Here is a 26,912-nt window from a genome sequence, read left to right on the forward strand (position 1 = left end):
GAAATCCTTGACAAGCTTTCTCATGAACAGACATTTTTTTGAGAAGTACTGTTCATATCTGGCTAATGACAACATCTTTTTGGATTTGGAAGTGTGAGCCTTGAGAGTCAGGAAAAACAAAACATCTCAAGTGACCTAGTCCAACCATATAGCTTCAAGCAGATAGGGTTTTGTTATCTCCATTTCACAGATGAGGTAACTGATGCCTATGGATTAAAATGATTTGCCAGATTTTATACAGCTAATTAATGGTGCTGGAATGGAAACCAACATCATTTCTCTTGCTTCCCAGCACAATGAATATTCTATACTATTATGTCATGGAGAGGAGGGAGAGGAAAGCATCTTCTTAAAATGCAGTTATGCAACCTAATATTCAAATTTAATCTCATGTGTATGTATGTGTGTCATGTATATGTGAATGAGTCTGTGTGTGTCCCTGTGTGTGTGTGCATGTGTGTGTTTGTGTGTGTGTGTGTGTGGCACAGAATTCTTCCTGACTATACTAAAATAGAAACTGTCATCTCAAATAAGTTGCCTTAGTAAGAGCAGGTGTACAAATTGCTCTGCATGGATCCATTGCCAATGTATCAGGCAATTGGAGCTGGAACTATGATAAATTCTCCACTGTAATTGCAACAAAGTTGGCTGCTTCCTCTTCTTATCCATCTTGTCAGTGGCATAGCCACAATCCAATATGCCAGCATGAGAGCATTCTGCCCATTACCTTCCACATATCTTTCATGAAGACTGTTGTTTCCTGGTGCTCTAGACTTCTAAATTCTAAAGAGGAATTATGAAGTCATAGTCAAAAAGAAAAGATTCTGTCTTTCCTAAGCTCTGTCTATCCTAACACATTATATGAAGGCACCCACATTCTCCCACTAATTTTAATTGGACTATATTCACATAGTTTTAAGGCCTTTGGGAAGCTGAGTTTGGTGGTGGCAGGAGCAGTGGGTGGGGAGAGGAGAGGTAAAGTGATTTACTCTGGGTCACAGTTCAAAGTACTCCTTGCCCAGAAACCTATACTCTGTGACAGTAATCGACTAAACTGAGTTTTTCACTTTTCAAACAGTTCTAGAACAGTTCTAGGTTGTAAGAATGAGAAGGGACCTTAGAAACAACTTTAGACTAAATGTTGAATTAATCATTTTGAACTAAGTATTGAATTGATCATTGTGAACCAAATGCTGAAATGACCATTTTGGACAAAAAGTTGAGTTGCTATGAGGCTACACACACATACATATGCCAACCATATAAACATTCTAGTGATTGAAATATTAATATCGGGGCGGCCAGGTAGCACAGCGAGTAAGAGCACTGGCTCCAGTGTTGGGATGACCTGGAGATCGAATCCCAGACTCAGACACTTAGCACCCATCCAGAAACACCTGGCCGTGTAACCTTGAGCAAGTTACTTAACCCCAATTGCTTAGGGGCGGTCAGGTGGCTCAGCGAGTAAGAGCACCGGCTACAGTGTCGGGATGACCTGGGGATCAAATCTAGGCTCACATACTCAGCACCACACCCAGAAATAACTGGCCATGTAAGCTTGAGCAAGTTACTTAACCCCTATTGCTTTAAAAAAAAAATATTAATATCATTGAGGGCAGAACCATGCTATGGTCAAAAGAGTATTGTATTTGAAAGCAAAAGACTTTGGGTTTCGGTCCTAGCTCTGCTACTTATTGTGACCTCAAATCAAGTAGCTTTATCTCCCCAACCCTCAATTTCACCACCTGCCAAATGAGAATAATGATACTTACACTTCTTGCCTTAAGAGGATTAAATAAGGTAATGGATCTAGATGCCTTTAATAAATCAAAAAGTGCTATAGAGATGTTAACTATTTCCATATTATTATTAACTTACTTTAAAGACTCCACTTGGGAAACAGAGATCATTGGATTCCAGATTTAGAGCTCATTTAACTATCATTTAAAGGTCATCTAGAATGAGGTGACAGGTCAAATGACTTGTTAAATGACTTGTCATGGTCACAGAGGTAACATGTGGCAAAGGTGGTAATCAAAGTCCACTCTTGTGACTCCAAATCTAAAACTCTTTCCAGGGCATCATGTTAGATGCCATAGTTGAATAGACTGGCAGCAAATATGGGTTTGAAGAATGAATAAGAGCATAAGCTCCTAAATGAAGCTAAATGTTTCACAATAAAGATGTCTGAGAAATATAACCAAAAATAACCCAACCCAAAACTAACAACAAAAACTTCAAAGTTCAATGAGTTAGGTATGTTCACTGGTAGGCATGTCAAAAATGGAGAAAAGAAAAAAAAACAATGTTTAAGGGCATAAAAGGAAACCAGATGGGGGTCAGGGACCAATTCATCTTTCTCAAGTTTCTAAGAGAGCTAAAACATTCTGTGATTTTTGTGCCTTGAAAGCAATCAAAGGAGAGCCAGCAAGACAGCCACATCTTTATTAAGCAGGGTAACTTAGGTCCGTTGGTAACCAGAATAATTGGCTCTGCTATCAGCTGTAGAAAATGAACTGATAATACACATTAGTGTGGCAGGGCTCAGAGGGCTGATCACTTTGTAAGCAGAGAGAGAAGGCTTCCAGAACCTAGCTTAAGATTAAGTTGAGTTCTATTTCAGCATGCATTCTAAGTATTAATGTGTGTGTGTGTGTGTCTGTCTGTCTGTCTCTGTTTCCCTCTTTCTCCCTCTCCATCTCTGTCTGTTTGAATGGGAGTCCTAAGACCTAGGGTCTACATGTGGGTCTCTCACTTCCTAGAATATAAACTTGGACAAGTCCCTAGAGTCATAAGCTCTCTCAGGGAGAGCTGTAATCCCAACAAGATCAGGGCAGGAACTACTTATGTCCCTCTTGGACAATTCTAAGGATAGCCTGACAGCCTCAAGGAGATGCCCAGAAAAGGACTTGACAGCAGAGGGCTTACAAAAGAGATTACAAAAGAGATTGAGCAATGATCTACCACAATGGGCACCCTAGTATACATGGAACTTTTATGAGGAAATATAAAGGATTCTGGGGAATATTCAGGAATATTTGTTATTCAGGTTGAATAGAATCTGAGGAGAGTATAATTCTCTTGTTGCTGAGTAAACAACATTCTTTGATTTTTCTTCCTTTTAAATGATGTTTTCTTTGTTACACCATAGTCCAAATACTTGTAAGTATGGCAATTGTACTAATATATTGGGTTATTCAATTTGTTAAATTTCTTAGACTTTCTAGCAGATGATAATGGTATCAAGTCATGAAAAGTGTAAAAGCTATTAAAATTAACCAAAAGCTTTTAAGCCATGGATTTTCTAAATATCATGGAATGAATTCAATATAAGGACCTATTTTACTTAACAACAAATTCATATGATAATTTAAGTAAAATAAAAAATGGCAGGTCAATATTTCTTCATTCTAAAACTCCATTTTTTAAAGATATGTAGTGTTTGAAATGAAAGTGGAAAAGCTGTTTTCCCACAATTGTCATATGGTTCACTTGACCAATAAGCGAAGAAATGGGTGGCTTCCCTCAAGCTATAAGCAAACTTTTCCAAACATGGCCTGCTTGCCCCTCAGAAATAACAGAAATGAATAATTAATGAAGCATTAGGTGTGACTACCCTGAATTTTCTGGTTTTTCTGATTTATCAGACTGCTTCTTCAAGAATTCCTCTGAGCTGTTTTCTTTTTCTCAGTTCCTTTGCAGTTCCTATGCTTGAGTGAGATTAGACACAGAAACTCAGACCTACCTGGGAGGAAGAAAGGAATTACCCAGTCTAGTGGCATCACAAGGAAAACAGAACAAGCCAGATAAGGGAAATAAGAAACTGGAGAATAGAGACAAGGTAATGTCTTCCTTAGAGACTTAGAAATTCAGTAACTTTGCTCAGGCAGTTGTACAACATCTCCAATGGAGAAAGATTTCTGTTTCTGTCAAATGGATCTCTGGTTGTCACATTCTTCATCAAATTTCTTCTTTTATTTTCCTTCCTCACCTTCATTGTCTATATGTCCTCCATAGAAAACCCATGGCATTCTGCCTAGTATGAGTCTAGAGTTGTTTCAGGAGTCTCATTTCCCTGCCAATCAGCCAGGACCCAGGGCCTCTACATGCATTGATCACCTGGCCCTGATCAGCTGTTGCATTGACTCCTAACCATGAAGGTGTTCCTGGATAAGAATAATTTTAACAGTAAACTTAATAAACAAATCTCACTGCAAAAAATAGTGCAAAGATGGAATTTCTATTATTCCTTCAATTTATTTGGACAAAAAAAAATAATCTAGCTTTGGCTCAGTCATTACAGTTTCAGAACAGAGGTTACTTATATCCCTCAAATTTAATCGCTTAAAATAAAATTAAAATTAAAGTTTACTTAAAAGTTTCCCCTTCTCCAAGTTATCAAATCAACTCTCCATCTCTTCTCCATAAGGACATGTCTACAGAAGAGACACAGAATCTTTTCCAACATCAAGGTCTTTTCCAGTGAGTCCTATCTTCTCATTAGGTGGCTAAAGTATTTAAACTTCACTTTAAGTATTTGACCTTCCAGTGAGGACTCTGAAATAAGTTCTTTAAGTATTGACTGATTTGATCTCTTTGCTGTCCAAGAGATTCTCAAAAGTCTTCCCCAGCACCACAATTCAAAAGTGTAGATTCTGTGGGGTTCAGCTTTCTTTATAGTCCAACTCTTACAGACAGATTTTTTGTTTTTAAGCAATCGGGGTTAAGTAACTTGCTCAAAGTTACACGGCCAGTTATTTCTGGGTGTGGTGGTAAGTGTCTGAGCCTGGATTTGATCCCCACGTCATTCCGACACTGGAGCCAGTGCTCTTACTCGCTGTGCTACCTGGCTGCCCCTCACAGACAGATATTGCTACTCGAAAAACCACAGCTTTGATTATACAAACCTTTGTTGGCAAGGTGATAGCTTTGCTTTTTAGTATGCTGTCCTGATTTGCCATAAATTTCCTTCCAAGGAGCAAGAATATTTTAATTTTATGGTTACAGTCACCATCTGCAGTTATCTTTTTAGCCCAAAAATATAAAATCTGACACTGCTTCCATTTCCTCTCCTATTTGCCAGGAAGTTGACATGATCTTCATTTTTTTTATTATGCTTCAAGACAGCTTTTGAACTTTCCTCTTTCACCCTTATCAAGAGACTTCTTAATCCCTCTTCACTTTCTGCCATCACAGTGGTATCATCCACTTATCTGAGATTGCTGATAGTCCTCCCACCAACCTTAATTGTGTGTTTTCACTCCTCCAGCCTGGCATTTTGCATGATTTATTCTACATATAAGTTAAATAAATAAGGTAACAATATATAGCCTTGTCATATTTCCTTTCCATCTTCAATCCATGTTTTATTCTAACTTTTACTTCTTGAGCCATGCCCAGGTTCCTCAAAAGGTAAGATGATCTGCTTTTCCCACTTCTTTGAAGACTTGCCACATTTTGTTGTGATACATAGCATCAAAGACTTTAGTGTAGTCAACAAAGTAGATGTTGTTTTTCTGGAACAAATTTGCTTTCTCCATATTCCAGTGAATGTTGGCAATTTGGTCTCTAGTTCCTCTGCCTCTTTGAAAACCATTCTGGTCTGATAATTACTGATTTACATATCACTGAAGCCTAGCTTGCGAATCTTAAACATAACTTTACTGGCATGTGAAATGAGCACAATTGTTCAGTAATTCAAACATTATTTGACATTGCTCTTCTTTATGATTGGGAAATAATTTTCCAATCCAGTGGCCACTGTCAAGTTTTCCAAATTTTCTGGGATACTGAGTGTAGCCCTTTAACAGCATCATGTTTTAGGATTTTAAATAGCTCAGCTTGAATTCCATCACCTCCACTAGCCTTTATGTAAGCGATGCTTCCTAAGGTCCACTTGACCTCCAGGATGTCTGACTCTAGATCAGTAACCATAGCATCATGGTTATCAGTGATATTAAGATTTTTCTTGTATAGTTCTTCTGTGTATTCTTGTCACCTCTTCTTGATCTCTTTAACTTCTGTTAAGACCCTGCCATTGTCTTTTATCATATAATTTTTGTATGAAATGTTCCCCTGATACCTCTATTTTTCTTGAAGGGATCTCGTCTTTCCAATTTTATTATTTTCTTCAATTTATTTGCATTGTTCATTAAAGAGAACCTTCTTATCTTTCCTTACTACTCCAGAATTCTTCATTCAGTTCTCCTTTCTCTTTCCTTCTTTCCTCAGCTATTTGCAAAACCTCATGAGATAGGCATTTTGCTTTCTTGCTCTTTTTTTCTTTGGGATCTTTTGTTGTTGTTATTTAAAAAAATGAGGGTTATTCCATTTCTTCTAAGGGATTCTTGCCCAAAAGAAAATATTAAATTAAATTCACCCATTCCTGTCCATTTAAGTTCACTAATGCCCAAGATGTCAATGTTTAATCTTTCCATCTACTGTTTCAGCACATCCAGCTTACTTTGGTCCATAAATCTTACATACCAGGTTTCTATGAAATATTGATCTTTATAATATCAGACTTTTCCTTTTGTCACCAAACATATCTGCATTTGAGCTTCCTTTTCACTTTGGCCCAACTGCTTCATTAAAACTGGAGCTACTCATATTTGTCCTCTGTTCTTTGCCAGTAGCATGTGGGACACTTTCTGACCTGAGTGCTTGACGTTTTTGTGTCACATCTTTAATCATTTTAGTATTATCCATGGGGTTTTCTTGGCAAAGATACTGGTGTGGGTTGCCATCTCCTTCTTTAGTGGATCACCTTTTATCAGAACTCTTCACTATTACTTGTTGGTCTTGGTTAACCATACATAGCATAGCTTGTAATTTTAATGAGTTATGCAAGCTCTTCTAGCACAACAAGGCAGCAATCCAGGATGTGTACATGTCATCTTACTCCTCTTTGAGATAAGTCTGATGCACAGTCTGATGGGTGGCAATGAGCAGCAGTTTATGAACGTTTCTAGCTATGTGGCCCCAAGGGAAGATGAAGCCATTTATGCCCCATTCTTCTGGAAGAAGACAGAGTGACTTCCTGGACAATGGAAAGTTCTGGGATCCGATATTCTAGAATTTGGTAAGCATCAGCCCCTTATAATTAAGTTGAATTTGTGGCCCGGGTGGTAAAGAAAACTCAAGTGACTGAGGCATGATGTAGACCAATGAAAACTGGACTCCTGATGGCCTAAACCAGTGCTGTCACACTCAAATACAAATGAGGTAGAAAGGGGCACTCCATAAGAATCCCTGTGGGCAACACAAAAACTTAGAAAACTTTATATTAACACCAATATTCTACTGTATTTTGATATATTTTGTTAAATGTTTCATCATTCATTTTATTCTGGTTCCAGCTATACTAGGGAGTGTTGTGGCCTGGGCCGTATACTTGACACCAACGGTTTAAACCAAGATCACATTCCCTATTAGTTGGTGAAGTGAACAATTCAGTACTTGGTGAATTCCGCTTTACAGTGCTAGGACAAACAGACAATGAAGGATCAAAAAGCTATGCCACTATGAAACATGAAACACTTAGAAACATGGACTTTGTCCTCTGCTACTATTTCAAAGAGTTATTCATATGGCAATCTGAGATGATTTTTATTCAACTGGGGGTCTAACCTCTTAGGTTAACACTATATTGCTAGATATTCACATAGAACTCTAAAAGAAGACTCAATAGATATTAGAGAACTAAATCACAAGTCACCCCAAATTTGCATTCCTTCCAGGAGGAGATTCAAAACTTTATACATAGCATTATAACTTTAGATGCCTACATGAGTAAGTCTCTGTGGTAAAAAGTATAACTTACTGAAAAGAAAGGGAAATTAGATATTTTATTTATAGATCACAATGAATCCTTTATGATGCTTTCTGTACATTTTTAATGAGATAAAATAAAGGATGTCCTATATCTGATATGCATTGTTACCTTTCATGGTCACATGGGAACTGGAGCCCTTTTCTTCACATCTGTGAAGCCTCAGACCTGAATTATATTCTGAAGTTTCCAGAGGAAACTCTGGATGTGGACAAAATGAGTGAGATCCAGAGAAATAAACACGTGAACTACAAGAATATTTAACAAATATTAAGCGGTATAAGAAAAGGCACAGCTTTAAACTTTGCAGATCTAAAGTATATTATTCTGTATCTTTACATACATGCAACTTATGGAAGATACATATAGTAGTAAACAATAATCACATAAAATAATGAAGTAAATTTAAGGGCAAAATGGGGCAAAAACATTATAAAAATTAAGATATCACTAACTTCTAGTTACCAAATCGTCTTTCAGAGAGGACACTAGCTTTTCATAAGAAAGTTGCCATTCTATTTAGTCTCTTCTTAGAACTGATTACCCCTGTACACTCACAGCACATGATTTGTTCAGGAAAAGAATCTGGAAGTGAACCGTTGGGTCAGTGCCCTTTATGAATGGCCCTCCTGAATACAATAAATCTATAGGTTGTAGAACCACATGAGATAAACCAAGGCCAAAATAATGCCTATTAAAATAATAACAACAACAATAATGATAGATACGAAGCCTGGTATCACCAGAACCACCTGTTGCTGATGAGAAATAGCACTGAGGAGCCCTGCCATCAAAATGATGCCTGCTCCTAAGCCAAGTACATAAAAGAGAGCAACCATGAAAAGCATAACTCAGAAAAGCTCAGATGCTGATGATCACAAGGCTTCTTTTTCTATTACAGAATATTGTGCTTTTATAGAAAAGAAGACTGATGGCAGATGATAATAGATGCTGAAAAGAAAAGGGAACTCCTAGTGTTTTTCTAGGGCTCCTGTGGCCTTCAATTGGTTATTTGACAAAGGCAGCCAAAGAGGAAACCCTTTATTCCCATGTCATCATCTCACAGGTAAAGTCACACAGGATATAGGAAAGCCCCCTTGATTCAAGAAAACAAGCTTTGTCCTCAGAAGCCTAAAACAACCCACTATATAGTTTTAATAAAATGACAACTCAAATAATAAAGTATCTGAGGACAAAGTCCCTCAGAATCAAGTTAGCCACACAATTTTTAAAAATGTAGCATATATCAAAATAATCTGCATAAGTCATATGAAGTAGACTTGACTTACGGCACCATGGGGTTTTTCTTGGTATGCTGTGTGAGTGCCCAGGACACAAATATCTCCATGTAAACTTCTAATTGGAGAATAAGTGAATTTAAATAAAGACAACCTTCAACCAAATTGTAAATCTTGTGAAGTTTGTCTTTGGGGTCTCCAGGCCTTTGTGTTTCCTCTCAGCAGCAACCCCTTTGCCCATTGAAGATTCCCTGCTTTCTACTGTCCTCCAGAAAAGGACCTCATGTAAGGCATTAACATTTGTCTCCAACTTGAAAATGAGCTGAGTTTAAGAAGCTAGGTCTCCTAACTATTGGCTTCTAAAGTTCCAAGTCTGATGGTAATAAAATGGGAGACTTGGACAAGTCACTTCAATGCTCACTCTCATTTCCTCATCTGTAAATGAGCAAGCTGAACTCAATGTCTAATGTTCCTTCTAGCTCTCTATGTTTATCTATGCCCCCTATATCAGCAATGCAATATTACACCCCGCTTTCAGAATCCTTCAGTAACAGGCTCCCCTCCTCACCTTTTCTTCATCTAACCACTGCCTTTCTGCTCTCCTGTCCTATTTTTTACATAAAACATTAAATGGAATTTATAATTAATATTTAATGATTCTATCTTTCCCTTGCCCTCCCTCCTCCAATCTTTTCTGAATCCTATACTATATCCTTGGGACTTTTTAGGTAATTTTTATCTTAGGTAACAAAGTTTCTGACAAACAAGGTGCATCATATCTAATTTAGTGATAAAGGTATGTTCGCATACAACCACATGGAGCATACACCATGTTGTTTTTTTTTTTAATTACTCAAGATATATGTTGGCTATAAACACATCTTTTCTCCTTCTCCTTCCTTCTTTACTTTTTTTCTTCCTTTTTTCTTTCTTTCTCAATACATAATTGACTTCATTCCTATTACCCCTCAGTATTCCCATGCTCAATAGATCTACCAATCTCAGCATTCCTCAAAACAGAGATTATAAATTTCCCACTAGACTCAGCTATCCCAATTTTGCAAAAACAAAAAATATTTCTAATTAAAAATAAAAATTGGATGGGGAGGGGAAAAGGCTACAGCTGTGATGTCATTAATGAAGAAAACTCCAGATGAGGATGCTTCCTATACCAATGCAGATCAACTCCTGCTCTGTAATTTACAGTCTTGAACAATTGCCTTGGATACTGAGGTTCAGTGATTTGCCCAGGACCACACAGCAGGTTTGTCAGAAGGAAGACCTGAATCCAGGACTCCAAAACTCCAAGGCTCTATCCACTGTGTCACACAGCCTCATAGGTATTTCCTTCAGAAAGCCCCTCAAATAAGATAATGTTTGTGAGCTACTTAGCACAATGGTTGGCACATTCTAGCCGCTTAATAAATGCTGGTCTCTTCCCATTAGTCCCTTTACTTCTGTACAAATAAATACAATAAAAAAAGTTAATCCTGCCTTTTGATATGCCTAGGGCTCTCAATGACACCTGTAGAGTCCCTGAACAAAAGTAGTCAGGGTTGTAGCTGACTCATGCGACCATCACATATTCCATCGCACAAGTAAACCAGTCCCCTACCACTAAAGAAACACAACCACAGCACTCAAGTTACCAGGATAGGAAGATTCAGAGAGAATGCACCATCATGCCCTGGCTGCCTTGCCCCAAGCTGGAGGACTAAAAGATCAGACAAGGGACTCAACTAAAGGTAACTCCCAGAAAACCTAGGCAATGTAACTGTGCTCTAATCCTCATTTCTCAAGGAGAGAAATCCATTCAAATGCAACAAGTCTGCCCTTGCCAAATAATCTATTGACAGTAGTCACTGGTCTTCTTTCTTTAATCTTCCAGTGAAACCTTCCACCTGTGTGTCAATAAGTGTGGTGAAATGACTTAGTTCATCTTCTCCCACCTCTGCTACTCCCCCCTCAATATTGCTAAAGATACTTCAAGACTCATTTTTGGTTTCAGTGGAAGAATATTGTGAGCCCTATTCTGCCTGCTCTCAATATCTCTGTAACTGTTTATTAACCTGACATTGTACTAGCTCATTACTGGTATGGGTTTTCAGATGACAGGTCACACCCAAGCAATAGGATAACATTCTTATTCTTAGCTAGTCTTGTAATGGGGATCACTCAAGTCATGAACTAATATCCTCCTTTTGCAAGGGTGGAGGAGAAATTCTGTGGTCAATATATACATTTCTACCATAAAAGAAGCCTTGGTCAGTAAGCACTCTGAGTCAGTTGAACAGTCCTTTTGTTCAATATTATTATGCAACTGAATTTTCTGTTTGGTTCCAGAATTCTTTGTTGTCTCTATGCTTGGTTCCCAAACTTCCCCATCCTCCAAATATGAATCAATGCACCACCATCCCATATGAATGACGACCTATTCCAAGGATCACTGGACAATAGATTTTAAGCTGGGAGGAACCTTGCATCTCCTCCAACCTCCTTACGATAAAGATGAACAAATTGGGGCAGGCAGATGTTAAGGGACTTACCCTAGATTTTATGGGTAGTAAGTAGCTGAAGAAGAATTCAAACCCAAGTGCTTCGACTCTAAATCCTGTACCTTTTCCACTTGAAAAGTGGACTATGGATCCCTGTTTATCCCTCTCCTGTTTTCAGACTTCCCAGTTTGAAATCTTGGCTTCTTTCTTTGGTCCTCACTTGCTATAGCCTACTAATATATTTACCAATCCCTAAAATGCATTGTGCATAAGAAATTTTGCTTTCATCATTCTTGGGTTCAGAATTTTAACAATAACTAGATCAGCCAGAAATCATATATACATATATACACATATGCATATGGTTCCTGTATGTGTACTCTGATATGAAAAATACTAGCGATGGATAATTGAAGTCCAATAAAAGTATATGACGAGTCGCTACAGGAAAAATGACCCTAGTGGTTGATAAATCCATATGAATTTGGACTCCAACATTGCTTATCTGATTGTAGCCTGCTTTGTTACTGGTGACCTTCCAGGAATTAAAACAAATCTCTTCAGTAAATTATAGTTAGATTCTGGCATGACTGTGAACAGGCTAATCGCTAAATATTGGATAATGGCCAAAGAACTGAATGCAGCAGCTCCAACTTGGTGTGTTTGTATGGGGGCTTCTGCTAAATCAGACAACTAATCTGTTATTAAATGCTAAAGTGGATCTAAACGTGTGGTTTTTGTGCTCTTGGCATTTCAGACTCAACGTGTATGCCAACTTCATGTTTATGTTCAGTAAATACAGTATACGAGTTCCTGCTATACAGCTTACTTTCTATTCTCCTATTACCCACTCTCATTTACTCAGGCCAAATATTCCTCTTTGCTCCCCCTCTCTTCTCTTTTTCACATGAATTTTGGCAATATTATGCCCCAGAAAACTGAATTAAAAAAAAAAAGGAAAACCAATATTGCATCATACTCACAACCACAGTGAGTTTCTTCCTTGGGTGATGACACCTGTGAACTTGGTCAGTCTTCTGGCATCAACTTCAATCCACTGGTGAAGGTCATTTCTTCCTGCACACCAAGCTCCATCGTAAAAGTCATTTTCATTAATACCTGCCTGAAAAAAAGACAAAGATGTTTTTAGAAAGCCAAGAAAGTCTGAATCCAACCTTTAAAGAAGGGGGAGTTAAATGCATGCATGTATGTAGGGGGAATAAGAGAAGGGAAAGTGGGGCACTGATTTAAAAATCCTTATTCCCCACACTCTTTGTTTCATAACATCATAGAGAATACATACACTTTACAAGCACTGGGAAATTTTGTATTGCTTCATATCGCTGTTTGGCCCATGTGAGAGCCTGATTTTAAACTGTCTCCTGTTGGGTTTATATTTACTGGATTAGCATTTAATTGGATCATTTGGCAAGCTGAATATCAGCTACTATTACCACCCAAAGATTCCCTTGGCAGAAGTTCATAAGCCAAATGAAAGGAATGCTAGTGGATTTATCCCATAACAAGCTCCATTTTGGGGAAAATGATGATTCTATTGCCTGAGTCTAGTTACCAGAACATAGGGACACAAAGCAAAGGCCCCCAATTGACTTCTGTAGGAAGGTCCCACCTGTTTCCATGAAAGAAGAATTTAACTTGCTAAGGAAAAGTTCATCTGCATCTCAACGATAAAGCTTATGCTGATCTTATCTCTGAAGACCATCTTTATTTTTTCAAGCATTCTTAAACTCAATTTGTAAGGAGAGTTCTTTATATGAATTACAAAACTGAAGTGAAATTTAGAATTAATCCTTGGCAGATGGCCATTTTTGCAGGGAATCATAGCAATGAGGCCCTTCAATTACTATAACCACTTTTTCTAAAAAGAATTTCAGAGATTGAAAGAACCCCTGAAGGCCATGTAGTCTTCTGGAAGAGGAATCCCCTTTCAGCATGCCTGATAAGTGGTGAGGCATTCTTTGTTTGAAGACCTGCAGTGAAAGGAACCCATTACTCCCTAAGGCCCTCAATTTCACTTTGAGGCAGCTTTAATTGCAGGGAAAACTTTTCTTTATACATTAAGTCTAAATATGTCTGTAATTTCCACTAATTTCTCCTAGTTCTCTTTGTTCATCTGGGGCCACACAGAAAAAAATTAATCATTCTCTCATATCAAAGAACTTCATATGCTTATGCTTATTATACTAAAAACCAAATTAAAGATTTTGTGAATAATCAATTGATCTCTTTATATTACTTCTCACGTGCATGTGTATGGTGAATGCTAGAATTTATTTCCTTTCATAATGAACAGGGGATGTGAAAAATTCACTTTACTGAAAGGGAAAGGTTATGGGGGAATGCCCTTCTTAGAGAATTGGCTGGAGGACCAAGATGATATATGAATTGTCTAGAGTAATATAGCCAGTATGTATAAGAGCCCAACTTTAATCTGATTTAACCTGATTTTAAGGTCAGCTTTCCATCCAGTCTAGTAACACTGTCAAAAGGAAAAGAGGTTAGATAAGCAAGACCCATGCTTGAAAGAGCCATACTAATTATTTGTTTTCACTTCCTTTTAAAAAATGGTAATTAAACATTCTAAAATTTTGGTAGAAATCAAAGTCAAGATCACACTGCAATAATTAGAAAACTACACTCTTTCCTTTTCTGAAAGTTGAAATATCTGCTCTCTCCAACCCTACAGAACCTTTACCATTTTCCAGGAGCTTTCAGAGATTACTGTCAGTAACTCAGAAATCAATCCTGCCAGTCCTTTCAGTACCCATTTATATAGGTCAGGTGAGCTTGGTCAGTAGAACTCATCAAAGACATTGATGTTATTGCTCATTTTTCTGTTAAACTTGGCCGTTAACTCAAGGGTACTCAACAGTGTACAGTTGAACAAGCAAATCAATCCATAATCAAAATATTTATTAATACCTACATGACAGACATTGTGCAAATAAGCACTGAGTATATAAGTACCGAGAAATAAAATAGTCCCTTCTCACATTGAATTTATAGGCTAATGAGGGAGAAGATCCCATTCTAATGGCACTGAACCACAGGATCACGCCTATGAATGGGGATGCAAGTGGGAAAACAGGAAGGGTTATAAGCTCAGTCAGTCAACAAGCATTTTGTTTTGAAGTTTATTTTGCCCCAGATACTTGTACTAAGCACTAGGGATACAAAGAAATGTAAAAATATGATCCTTGCCCTCAAGAATTTTACATCCCAATAGGTGATGGGAAGCAACATACAAAAACAAACCAACCTTTGCATGCAAGATAGATACGCTACAAATACAAGTCATTTTAGAGGGAATCATTAGCAATGTGGTTATAGGGAGAAGAGGAGAATGAGAAAAGATTCTTGAAAAAGATGGGATTTGAGTTGAGGAGGAGGGAAGGCATTCCAAACCTGTAAGACAACCAGCACACAGTTAGGACATGAAGTGTCACATGCTAAAAACAGCAAGAAAGACAATGTCATTGGATAGTTGAGTTTGTGGATGGGATAAAGTATAAGAAAACTGGAAAGTAGGAAGATGTCAGGTTGTTAAGGGGTTTTAAAAGCCACACAGATGATATTTGATTCTGGAACTGGAGTTTATGGAATGGGAAAGGGAGCAAATGACAGTCAGACACACACTCTAGACAGATCATTTAGGCAGTAGTATTGAAAATGGACTGGATTTCGGAAGAAGTATTTAAATTTAAAGAAGCTTGTGATGAGGAAGAAGGATTTCAAAGTTGTGAATCACAGAGGTTAATGGTCAGATCATGGTTATTCTCTCTCACTATACATTTCCCCTGTGTGTGGACTGATGGAGGTAACACTGGAAATCATGGGAGTTTAAGAGTCTAATTAACTGTGAGACCAGGGCAAAATGGGAGCAAAAGCATATAGCCAACATTTATATAGCACTTTAAGGTTTGCAGAGACCTTTAAAGATATCTCCATTTTGCAGATGAGGAGAATGAAGGAAATAGAGTTTAAAGGACTTACTTGCCCAGGGACAGCCCAGAAGTGGGAGTGAGGAGTATGTTTACTCATTTCTCTAGTCAATGCTTTGGGAAACATAAGTTCAGAGTCCTGAAGAGTGGCAAAGGATTCAGAGTTTCCTAGGGAGAGCCAGATATAACTTAATATATGGAGAGAGAGAGTGTAAAATATAGAATCTATTCCAATTTACTCTTCATTTACCTCACCCCAAAATTTTTCTAAAGTAACATTCCCCCCACCTCACTGCACTAAAATTGGAGAACACAAGGGAAAATATGGTAGTGCCTACTTCCCAGTAGTTCCTACCTCCCAGAGTGGTTGTGAGATTCAAATGAGATAATGTATGCAAAATGATTTGCAAATTTAAAGGACTATTTCAGTGATGCCAGCTTGAACTCTAAATTGCTCCTGGCATTATAGTCTACTAGAGGTAGCAGATACAGCATACATACAACAACAGATACAACAGTACAGTAAGAATAAAACACCAAATATATACAAGAGAAATACAAAATAATTTAAGGGGATGGAGGATGCAGCTCTGATAACTGGTGGAATTAAGAAAGGCTTCTTGGTGGTGTCACTTGAACTGGGCCATGAAGAAAACTAGGAGATCCAAGAGCTAAGATTAGGAAAGAGATCATTCCAGGCATGAGGGATAGCCTGGGCAGAAACAGAGGTGGGAGATATAATACTATATATGAAGAAGAGCAAGGAGGTCCTGTTGACTAGAATTGGGGCAGGAGGAGATAATGTACAATCAGCCTGAGAAGAATGGCCAGGCAGATTTCAAAGGGTTTCAAATGCTAAATATTTATACCACCTGCCTCCCAGAGCTGTTGTCAAGATCATATGAGATAACACATATGAATTTTCTTTGTAATTACAAAGCAGTATAGCACTTAAAGGTGAGAAGTAAGTCTGACCCTGGAGATTCTTGGAGGAGTAAGTCTGTTCTAATGTTCTAACCTTGATGCTCCCATACATGTTTCAAGCCAGGGAAAGAGTGTGAGTATGCCTGAGTCTGCTTATAATGGCATTTTCTTGAGCTGGCTATTTCCAGAAGGTGAGATAACTCCAATTACAAGAGAATATGACAAGATCTCTGGAACAAGGCAAGATGTGGCCACAGGTAGAATCTAGCAGGTCAATTAGATCTGCACAATGTGTTGTCCTTGAATCGATAGATAGATAGATAGATAGATAGATAGATAGATAGATAGATAGATAGATAGATAGAGAGAGAGAGATTTATATATATTATATGTACATATTAGTGTATTCTTACATGTAGATATACTTATATACACATATATGTATACTTATATGTACATGTATGCATAAATGTGTATACATATACATACATGTGTGTTCATGTACATATATGTGTGCGTATACATATACATATACACACACATTTCTCCCAGGCTTTTACTGTCAGGAGGACGATTCAGGTAGGAGTACCTTATGCTTTCAAATCTCCATGGGGAGCCCCTTCTTGCTCAGCTTCTGGATATTCCTGCCACAAATGGTGGGTATATTGCAGAGAAGTCCCATGGGCAGCTCAATGAGAAAACTTTAAAAGATTGGGAAAGGAGTTTTCCACCCTGGGACCCAAGTATCCTGGGAAAAAGGTCTACTAAATTTCCTCATTTCTTTCTCCATCTCTCTCTTTGGGTGTATAATTGTTTCAATAACAGTAAGCGCTTATTAAGTGAGTATTCTATGTCATACATAAATAAAAGTTAAGACAGCTCCTGCACTCAAAGAGCTTGCATTCTAATGGGAGAAGGAACTGGAAAAAAGAGTCAAGAACAGAGAGCCCAGAGAGGAACGAAAATGTGAAGATAGCTTGTATTTACTTATTATTACTATACATGCTGTATTGCCACCTCTGATAGACCATACTGTCAGAAGCATTTTAGAGTTCAAAGAGCAAGGCAAAGAACAGCAGAACTCACTGGTATAGCGCTTAAAATTTGCAAATCATTTTACATGCATTGTTTCATCTGACCCTCACAACCATTGTGGGAGGTAGGAACTACCATATTTTTCTTTGTGTTCTCCAATTTGGCTGGGGTGGGGTGGGGCAATGTTACTCCAGACAATTTCCTTTGGGTAAAGGGAGAATGAATTGCAATAAAGAATGAACCAAATTTTGAGTTGCTTCAAGGGGATAAAAGACATAAAACATTAACGTTAAAAAATCTTTGACCTGGTTATTATTTTTAAAAAGAGTAAAATTCGTATTTTTTCTCATCTCCTACAAAAATACTAATTTGTTCTTTCTCAAAATCAAAGACCACACATAATTTAATAGTTATGTTTCTGTTTATTATAGTAGCAAAGTTGATGTCTTAGGGCACAGTGTGATCTAGTGCCTGACTCAAAAGACCTGGACTTCAGTCCCAGCTCCAATCATGATTAACTTAAATGCTTGGGAAAACTCACTACTTTGAACTTCAGTTTTCTCCGCTGTAAAATGGAGTTTAGCTGATGGTCATGTTGGGAGGGAAGGATTTTATTAATTATAATGTGCTTTATACCCATGAATCATTGAATATCCTTATTCTTGCCCCACTGTCGTGTAGTATACCCAAGATTTTGTGAAAATTATGGCGGTATCTTGGTACGGAATTTGAAAAGAAACTTTTCTGATTAAATTTTCTTTTCAAATTCCATACCAAGATATCACCATAATTTTCACAAAATCTTGGGTATGCCATTCAACAAAACCAACAACCATTAAATATTTTCTGTGTGCAGAACATATTCTGCAGTTTTTTTAAGCTTGTCCTTTGGGGGTGTTAAGGGTTCTTACTGTACCTAGTCAAAAAAAATCTCAGATATAATAAATGTTAAATCATTTAAGGGCTGATGCTTCCTTTCTGAAGTACCTCAGCCTATGATAAGCATAAAACAACTGGCAGCCCTCTAAGGGGTGTGGCAATAGAAGAGGGGTGAGGGAAGAGGAAGATAGAGAAATCAAACAGTCCATCTGAAAGCAAAACTTATATAAATTATGTCCATGTGCAGGCAGACTGAAGAGAGATGGGAGATTCTAGAGGTCAGTTCAGAAAATGTGTTTCTGAGGTTTTGGATGTCAATTTCCAACCAGTCTGTCTCTGTTCTGAGGACTGATGAAACCAATTATAACTTTCTAAATGAGATCACAGCCTCACAAATGAGTTAATGTAAAAGGATTCTGGGAACTCAGAAAGAATAATTGTATGCATGAGAGGCAAAACTATTTCTGTGTTGCTGAAATTGATCTCTTGCTTTAATCTCTGAGAAATATGAGATGATGGGGGTGAAATGCAACATACTGATGAAATCGAAACTTTGTGTTTATTCATTGGGCCTGGATAAAAGTCACAAACAATATTGCATTTGCAAGGATGATTAACTTGGAAAGGTCAGCTTGCTATTTGTCAGGCAGTGTCCTAAGTACTAGGGATACAAAGGAAGACCCATCAAGTTTGTCTGTCTTCAAGAAGCTTCCATTTTAACAGGGAGACAGTGTGTAAGTAATTATACACAAGATATATATATATATATATATATATACAGTAAGTGCAAAGTAATCCAAGAAGGAAAGTAAATGGAACAAAATACAAGGAGAGAAGGCAGTAGAAGCTGGGGGAACTGGAAAGATGTCCTGCAGAAGGTAGAATTTGGCTCAATTCTTGAAGAAAGTCAGGGAAACTGGGAGGTGAAGGGCTGAGGATTCTAGACAAGGCTACTGCAAAAATGGAGATGTAGGAAATGGAATATTGTATTACAGCAACAAGTATTGTATGGAGTATTGTGTATGGGGGGAGTAAAGTGTGAAAAGACTAGAAAAGTAGGAAGAGACCTATAAATTTTTAAAAAATATTTAAATATATAGGCTATAATGGTTTTAGATATATGACCAAATAATTTATACTTCACCCTGGAGGTAATAGGGAGCCATGGGAGCTCAAGTTAAGAGGAGAGGGTAATCTAGTCAGACCTACACTTTAGAAAAATGACCCTGGCAGCTCAGTGAGGGTAGATTTTAGTAGGGAGAGAGATGAAGAAGGGAAATCAATTAAAAGGACATTAATGGCTGATGTAAGTGGAAAGAAGAGGATATATATAAAAAAATTCTGAAAGCAGAAATGACAAGATTTGGCTACAGACTGGATGTGTGGATGAGTAGGAGTGACAAGTTGATAATGAAAATGAGGTTGAAGGTGGTGCCCTTGTCAATAACAGAGAGTGTTTAAAGAGGGAAGGATTTGAGGTGGAATAGGAAAAATAATAAGTTTTATTTTGAACATATTGAAGCTGAGGTGGCTTGGGGGAATCCATTTAATTACACCCGAGCTGTGTGTTGACATTGTTGATAGCATAGCCTTTGACATGAACTCTTCCCTTTCAAGTCCATTTGTTCAATTCCCCTCCCCTTCTGAAAAATATTCAACAAATATTATACAATGGGTCCACCACTGAGGTGAGTAGAAGGGTATGCTCTAGGCTTTGCATTTTAAGCACCATTTTCTAAATCGAATGCCTTCAATTTTCTCGTATAAAATTTCATTACCTTTGTACATTTATAAAATATACAGTTGCAAAAAGAAAATGTTTATTTTTAATCTGTGTTCGAAATAGCTATTCATGTAAAGAAGTATTTGGGGGTAAATTCCAATCCTCTTCAAATTTCCACCTAGGATATTGCAGCAACAATATCAAGGAGTAGCAACCTGCAACTTCCTATTCAGGTCTAACTTGTATCAGATTCCTAATGGAGATGGACAAAAATAAGAGACCCAGGTGTAGTCATTATCTCACCATGAAGTGCTTGAGTATCTCAGATGTCTCAGTATGCTAAATTAATTATATTTCCAACTACAGTGGTTTTTGCCGGGGATCCACAGAAATGGCGGCAAAGAGTACCAATGGTTAAGAGAGGGTAAAGGGAGGTTACTCTCGTGCTAGTACACTTACTTGAGGGTGAAATGAGGGTGTCTCATTTTTAGTCTAGGATAATCTATGAAGCAGAGGTGCCCAGAGAAGGGACAGTGTTTTAGTATCACTAAGAAGTGTTTTTTTTTTTTCTTAAAGAAAAAAAACAAAGTTTTGGCAAGGTGTTCAAGGAACTAGAGACAATCCACCCCTTGCCCTGCCATGATGTGATAGTAATGGCATTTAAAGATTCCCCTGTATTGGCTTGGTTTTCAAATTGATTGTGTTAAAACCCAGAGTTTGTTAATCCCACCTGTGGGATGGGCTTGTTGATGTGAAAAGAAAGTCCTGAACTGGGAGGAGCTGGTGAGGTAGATATGGGGAGACACTAGAGAGAGGCGGAAGATCTTTTTGAAAGCAGCACCTCGTGGAGAGAGAGAGACTAAGAGAATTGTTGGTGGCCGCTTTGAATTGCCCTGGACTTTTGAGACCTGCCCCCTGAGCTGCCAAGGACTGAAGAGACATGGCTGTTTTGCTGGTACTTTGTCTGTCTGTTTTGATGTTGTTTTGCCAGATTTGTCCACTGGTGAAAGACAGTCCTTTTGTTGAAGATGTCCTGGAACCTGGCTGTTCGCTAAGAAGCCCTGAGACTGTCCTGCAGACAGAGAGTGAATACTGTCCACTGGTGAGGGACAGTGCTGTTGTTGCAGGGGTCTGGAGACTGTCCTGCAGACAGAATGAATACTGTCCACTGGTGAAGGACAGTGCTGTTGTTGCAGGGGTCTGGGAGCCTTTCTGTTGGTTCAGAAGCCCTGAAGAAGGATTTTCTTGTTGTATGTTTACAGAAATCCTGGGAGAGGGCTTTGCTAATGTGTTCAGGGGTTCTAGGACTGTTCTACAGACAGAGGATAAATTCATGAAGGGACTGGCAATGTATCTTGTGGCTTTGCTAAGCCTTGTCTCCCCAGGAACTAAGATTGCTGAGAACTTGCCTCGTGTCAAGATGAAGAAAAGACCTCCATTTGGGTATTAAGTGCTGTGTTTAAACTTGATGTAACTCTGGGGTAGATTCAATTGTGATCCAGGGGTGGGGAACTTTTGACCTTATGTTTGGAAACTAATATCCATTTGAGAAGAGGGGCTTTGTGGTGGACTTAATTAAGGTATAGCCTAGGGGTGGAGAAGTATTTAGGACAGAGACTTTGTAATTGATTGAATGATTGGAAGGTCCTGGGGTGGGGTAGTCCTTGGAGATTATTTAATCATGCTTAGTAAATGCTATATTTTGAATGATGTCATGTTTTGATCTTCTCTGTCCTTGGTTTGTCACTGAATAAAATAGAGAGCACCTATGCTGGTATTTTGAACCTGGGAAGTTGCCTTCTTTTGGCATTACATTACACATGATCACCTTTTTCCTGTATCTTCAATCTCTATTCTACCTTCTTTCCTGGGAAGGTAAATCCCATAAGAGAAAGGGAAATGCCTTTTTCTGGGTAGTCTAGCAGGGGTTGTAACTTTACTACTAAAGTGAAAGTGCAGAAAAGAAAGGTTAACACCTCTAACTCAACAATTAGAATGCAACCTCCTTGAGCTTAAAAATTTGCATCTCTATAGCCTAGCACAATACCTGGCATTGAGTAAGTACTTAGTAAATACTAAGCACATCTCACACTTCCTTCTAAATCCTCCACTAATCAACAGATCCATTCAAGACAACTGAAGGGAGAAATCAGTGAATCTCTTCTTGTCTGAATTATATCACCAGCTGTTAATAATTCTTCTTCCTTAAAATACCTCCACTTTACCCCCATCTTCTCTGTTTTCATTTCCAGGTCCACATTACCTCATACCTGCAGTACTTCAAGTCTCCTAGTGGGGAGGGATGGGAGAGAATTTGGAACTCAAAATGTAAACAAAAAGTTAATTTTTTTCACATGTAATTGGAAAAATGTTTAATGAAATAAATAAAAATGTATTTTTAAAAGTTTCCTAGCAAATCTATCTCCAGGTATGGCTATGTCCAATTCATCCTACATATCATGTTTTCATTGCGGCTTCCAAGAACAAGAAGGTATGATGACTCCCTCTCATATAATGTATCAAAACTAAACTCTTCTGGCAGGCTTTCAAGATCCTCCATGACCATGGTACTACTCAGCAGATCTGATCTCTTCCATCATTCCCAAATACAAGTCCTCTCCTCTCTCCTCTGCTTTCCCAAATCCTAGCTATCTTTTAGGATTCAGTTCAAATTCTGACTATTTCTAAAAAGGATATTTCTCACTTATTTCTGGCCTTTTATCTTTTACTATGTTTACAATGAACCTCATATAACATGCTACAGAGTATACAGTTCATCGAAGATTGTTTGGTAGGCTGAATTTGGGTAATCAGTGGGAATGGAAAGGAAAGGCAAGAACACAGAGCTGGAATAGATAGAATCTATAGGATTTTGCAATATCTGAACTTTAAGAACAACGGAAGAATCAAAGATGACTCATATTTCTAGATTAGGTAATCAGGTGGATGGTGGTACTGTTAGGAGAAATAGAAACCTAGAGAAAAGGAGATGGTTTGGAGCAGATGATGATGAGCTTGGATTTGGCCTTGCCAATTTTGAGATATCAGTGGTATATCTAGGTGGAGATGTCTTAAAGGCAGATAGAAATAAGTGTCTGGAATGGAAAATGGTCTAGAACAGAGTGTCAAACACATGGTCTGTGGGCTGCAGGTAGCCCACAACACTTTCAAGTATGCCCTGAACCAGATTAAAATATAATTGAACTTGCACGAAATAATGAAGAGAGAAATGAGTAGAACTTAGAGAATATTGTATACAGTACTGTATAGCTATATTGTTTTAAGAACAACTTTAAATGAATAAGTTGTTTTGTTTATTTTAAACACCCAAATCAACGATAAAAGACATATGAAGAAAGACACTATCTGCATCCAGAGAAAGAACTGATAAATTAGAAGAGATATAGAATAATTATATATATATATATATATATATATATTTGTCTATATCCATATATCTATACATTTTTGTCTATTGGTAGCCATCTCTAAGGTGGGGAGAGAAAAAAGAAATTTACATGATAAATTTGTTGTATATTTGAAAGGAATAGCAAGTTGCACATAGTAGATTTGCAGTTTTATGTACAATCATCTTTCTATTATACTATGATTTGGAATTTCTTGTTTTATTCAATAAATTAAAAATAAAAATTTTAAAAAATTTAATAACTCTTTGGATATAATTCCTGATTACTCTCCAAAATATCGGGATCAGTTCACAGTTCTACCAACAGTGAATTAATATCACACTTTTTCCATATCCCCTACAACATTTGTCACTTTCTCCTTCAATCATTTTAGCCAATCTGATAGGTATAAAATGGTATCTCCAGGTTGTTTTAATTTGCATTTCTCTAATCAATAAAGATTTAGAGCATTTTGTTCATATATCTACAAGCTGTTTTGATTTCTTCAAAGGAAAATGGCCTTTGATGATTTTTCTTTTCTTTTTTTTTTTTTTAAAGCAATCGGGGTTAAGTAACTTGCTCAAGGTTACATGGCCAGTTATTTCTGGGTGTGGTGCTAAGTATCTGAGCCGGGATTCGATCCCCAGGTCATTCCAACACTGTAGCTGGTGTTCTTACTCGCTGTGCTACCCGGCCGCCCCTCTCTGATGATTTTTCAGTTGAGGAATGACTTGTATTCTTAAAGGATTGATAAAGTTATTTATATGTTTGAGATATGAAACCTTTAACTGAGAAACTATCTATAAAAATTGGTAGGGAAGAAAAAAAGAAAGTTACATGATAAGGTTATTATATATTTAAAAGGAATAGCAAGTTGTAACATGAGAGATTTGTGGTTTCACATGCAATCATCTTTTTTTTCTATTCTACTATAGTATGGAAATGCTTGTTTAACTTCTTAAGTTCAGGATAAAATAAATAAAATTTTTAAAACTGGAATTGAGAAATAATGAAATAAAATAGATAATATCATGGTTGCAGAGATCCCTACATGTACACTAGTAGCCCCCATTTCTATATTAGTTTGACACCACTGGTCTAGAGAAGGGGTTTTTAATCTTTTTTGGGTCATGGACCCATTTGGAAGTCTAATATAAGACTCTAGATCCTTTCTCAGAATAATGTTTTTAAATGTATAATATAAAAATATAGTATTACAAAGGAAACAAACTATGTTGAAATATAGATATCAAATAATAAATAAACAAGCCCCTGAACCCTGGGTCAAGAACATCTGGTATAGGAGGGGGAAAATGATTGAAGACAGAGACATCAGTAACATCAGAAGTTACAAAAAGAAGGGAGGAACAAATATAGAGAAGACAGATCAATAAAGAACAAGATGTCAGCATTTTTATAATATTCCTGTTACAATATAAATTATTCCTCTGGTTCTGTTTGCTTCATTCTGCATCAGTTCATAAAACTTATCTTTTTCCATGTCTCTTTGAAATCATCTATTTCCTCACTTCTTAAAGCAAAGTAGTTCTCCATTAGATTGTTATTCAGCCATTCTCAAAGTGAATGTGCTATGTCACAAGTCCAAGGGAGGAAGTTTCAGGGAGATTAAAAAACAAACAAACAAAAACATGATCACAGATTTTGAGCTGGAAATCATATTAGCAGTTATTTAGTCCAATTTACTAGTTAGTCATGAAGAAACTAAGGCCCAGAGTAAGTGACTTGCCAAGGTCACAAAGGTAATACATGACAGGTAATATTTTGAATCTAGGTCCTCTGATTCAAAATTCAATGCAGGTTGATGAAAATTGAAACTGATATAAGGATGTTATATTTAAAAATTAGGTATTTTGCTGCTGACCTTTAAGAGAGCCTTTGTGATAAAAATGTTAGGGATGCAATTTTGATGCAAAAGGAAGGGAGAGGTTGAAGACTGCCCCCCCCTTCCAAAAAATGTGACCAGGAAGAGAAATTTCACAATTTAACTTCTGAGGGGTGAACAAATTCTGGATAGCAATCAGGCCAAAGGCATGGCCATACCAATTGCAGAAGTAGGAAATACCTTAAAGTGGAATTAAAGTGGAAATAGAGATACATAGAGAAGGGAGAAATGATAAACGGTGAAGCAAAGGTGGTAGACAGGTATTAACAGCATTTTGAAATTACCAGGGATAATAGAGGACTAAAATAACTGAAAAAAATGTCATGTCCCCTAATTAGAGGGTGAGGGATTATGGTTGGTTTGATTTTCTTCTTCTTTTTTTCTACAGCAGTATCTAATATAAACTTGAAAAGTACCTGTTGATTGCCTGACCAAAATCTCCAAGTTGAAAGAATATCTTAAGTTTAGAAAAAAACCCAGATGTTACTTTCTAGAACTTATTTTAATTAGCTTCAAATGTTTCTTTGTAAAGATTTTTCTTTGTTTTTTTTTTCTTTCTGTTACTTTTGTTTTAAATAACAGATACAGATAAGAGATCTTTAGAACTTACTGGAAGTCTCCCTTCAAGAAACAGGAAGATATATTTTACAAGAGTCTAGTTAAACAGAAGAAAACCCAAAGCCTAAACTGACATGAGCATTCAGAAGTCATGACCACTGAGTGAGACTAAAACAATGTTAAAAATACTCTAATTTTCCATGTAATTAATTGCGACCTCGAGGATACATGTGGCCCTCTAGGACCTCAAGTGTGGCCCTTTGATTGAATTCTAACTTCACAGAACAAATCCCTTGAATAAAATAATTTGTTCTGCAAAACTTAAACTCTGTGAAAAGGCCACACCCAAGGACCTAGAAGGCCATAGTTTTCCCATCCCTAGATAGGATGAAAAAATGCTTATATTCAAGTCAGTTTATATGTGGACCATTTATTACAGTGAATAAAATATGGAAGATCCTGTAACTTTCATCTCAAATAATGTCTAGTAGTACTAAGAATTCATATTCATGTAATTCTTTATGATTAAAAAGCATTTTGCATAACTTATTTCATCTGATACTCACAAAAACTCAGTGAGGTACAAGTAACATCATCTTTTTATTTTTTTTAATAGATAAATCAGACCAAGGCTCTGAGAGATTAAATTAGCCATGAGAGTGTGACATATTATGAGGCCATACTATGCGCCTCGGTGGCACAGTGAATAGAGTCTTGGTTCTGCAGCAGGAGTACCTGAGTTCAAATCTGGCCTCAGACACTTAACACTTATTAGCCATGTGACCTTGGGCAAGTGACTTAACCCTGATTGCCCTGCCTTCTCCCCTCCAAAGATAAAAGGAAAGGAAGGAAGGAAGGGAGAGAGGGAGGGAGGGAGGGATGCAGAGACAGAGAGAGAGAGGGAGGGAGGGAGGGAGGGAGGGAGAGAGAGAGAGAGAGAGAGAGAGAGAGAGAGAG

General features: G+C 37.4%; 1 protein-coding gene across 1 annotated transcript in view; it reads right to left on the reverse strand.

Annotated features, from left to right (window-relative positions):
* Nucleotides 1–26,912, reverse strand: part of CPXM2 (carboxypeptidase X, M14 family member 2) — a 261,915-nt gene that overhangs the window by 141,401 nt on the left and 93,602 nt on the right. The window contains exon 4 of the mRNA XM_069099170.1: nucleotides 12,548–12,687. Within this exon, the coding sequence (XP_068955271.1) occupies nucleotides 12,548–12,687 (140 nt within the window). The remainder of the gene's footprint in view (nucleotides 1–12,547; nucleotides 12,688–26,912) is intronic.

Source organism: Petaurus breviceps, unplaced genomic scaffold (genome assembly GCF_028583685.1).
Source record: "Petaurus breviceps papuanus isolate PSGF00001 unplaced genomic scaffold, PetGlider_PUasm1.0 37, whole genome shotgun sequence".
Taxonomy (NCBI): Eukaryota; Metazoa; Chordata; class Mammalia; order Diprotodontia; family Petauridae; genus Petaurus; species Petaurus breviceps.